The sequence below is a fragment of the Cariama cristata genome, unplaced genomic scaffold (assembly GCF_000690535.1).
Source record: "Cariama cristata isolate BGI_N322 unplaced genomic scaffold, ASM69053v1 scaffold20441, whole genome shotgun sequence".
NCBI classification, from domain to species: Eukaryota; Metazoa; Chordata; class Aves; order Cariamiformes; family Cariamidae; genus Cariama; species Cariama cristata.
The window spans coordinates 1-227 of record NW_009597903.1 but is presented as its reverse complement, the minus strand read 5'-3'; the positions used below and the strand labels follow the sequence as shown (position 1 = coordinate 227).

General features: G+C 60.4%; 1 protein-coding gene across 1 annotated transcript in view; it reads left to right on the top strand.

The window, feature by feature from the left end:
• LOC104168484 (rhodopsin-like) overlaps window positions 1-114 on the top strand; it is a 3,036-nt gene extending 2,922 nt beyond the window's left edge. The window contains 2 exon segments of the mRNA XM_009709088.1: window positions 5-83; window positions 85-114. Coding sequence (XP_009707390.1) covers window positions 5-83; window positions 85-114 — 109 coding nt within the window.
• The last annotated feature ends 113 nt before the right edge of the window (window positions 115-227 follow it).

Sequence of the window (227 nt, the reverse complement as noted above, 5' to 3'; positions counted from 1 at the left end):
AACCTAGCCCTGCTGCTGTCACCGCCCGTCCCCGCTTCACCACGGCCACGGCCCTGGCCCCGCGGGGTGGGCTCCTCTCGCCTGGCACTAGGAACCCTGGGAACAAGGCTGTAAATGTGTACACACGTTTTGTAATTAAAATGCAAAGGCTTAGCTCCTCCACTGGCGTAAATCCATGCACTTCTGTTGACTTGCTGAGAGCTCGCGCCCCGCTGCTCCCGGTGCAG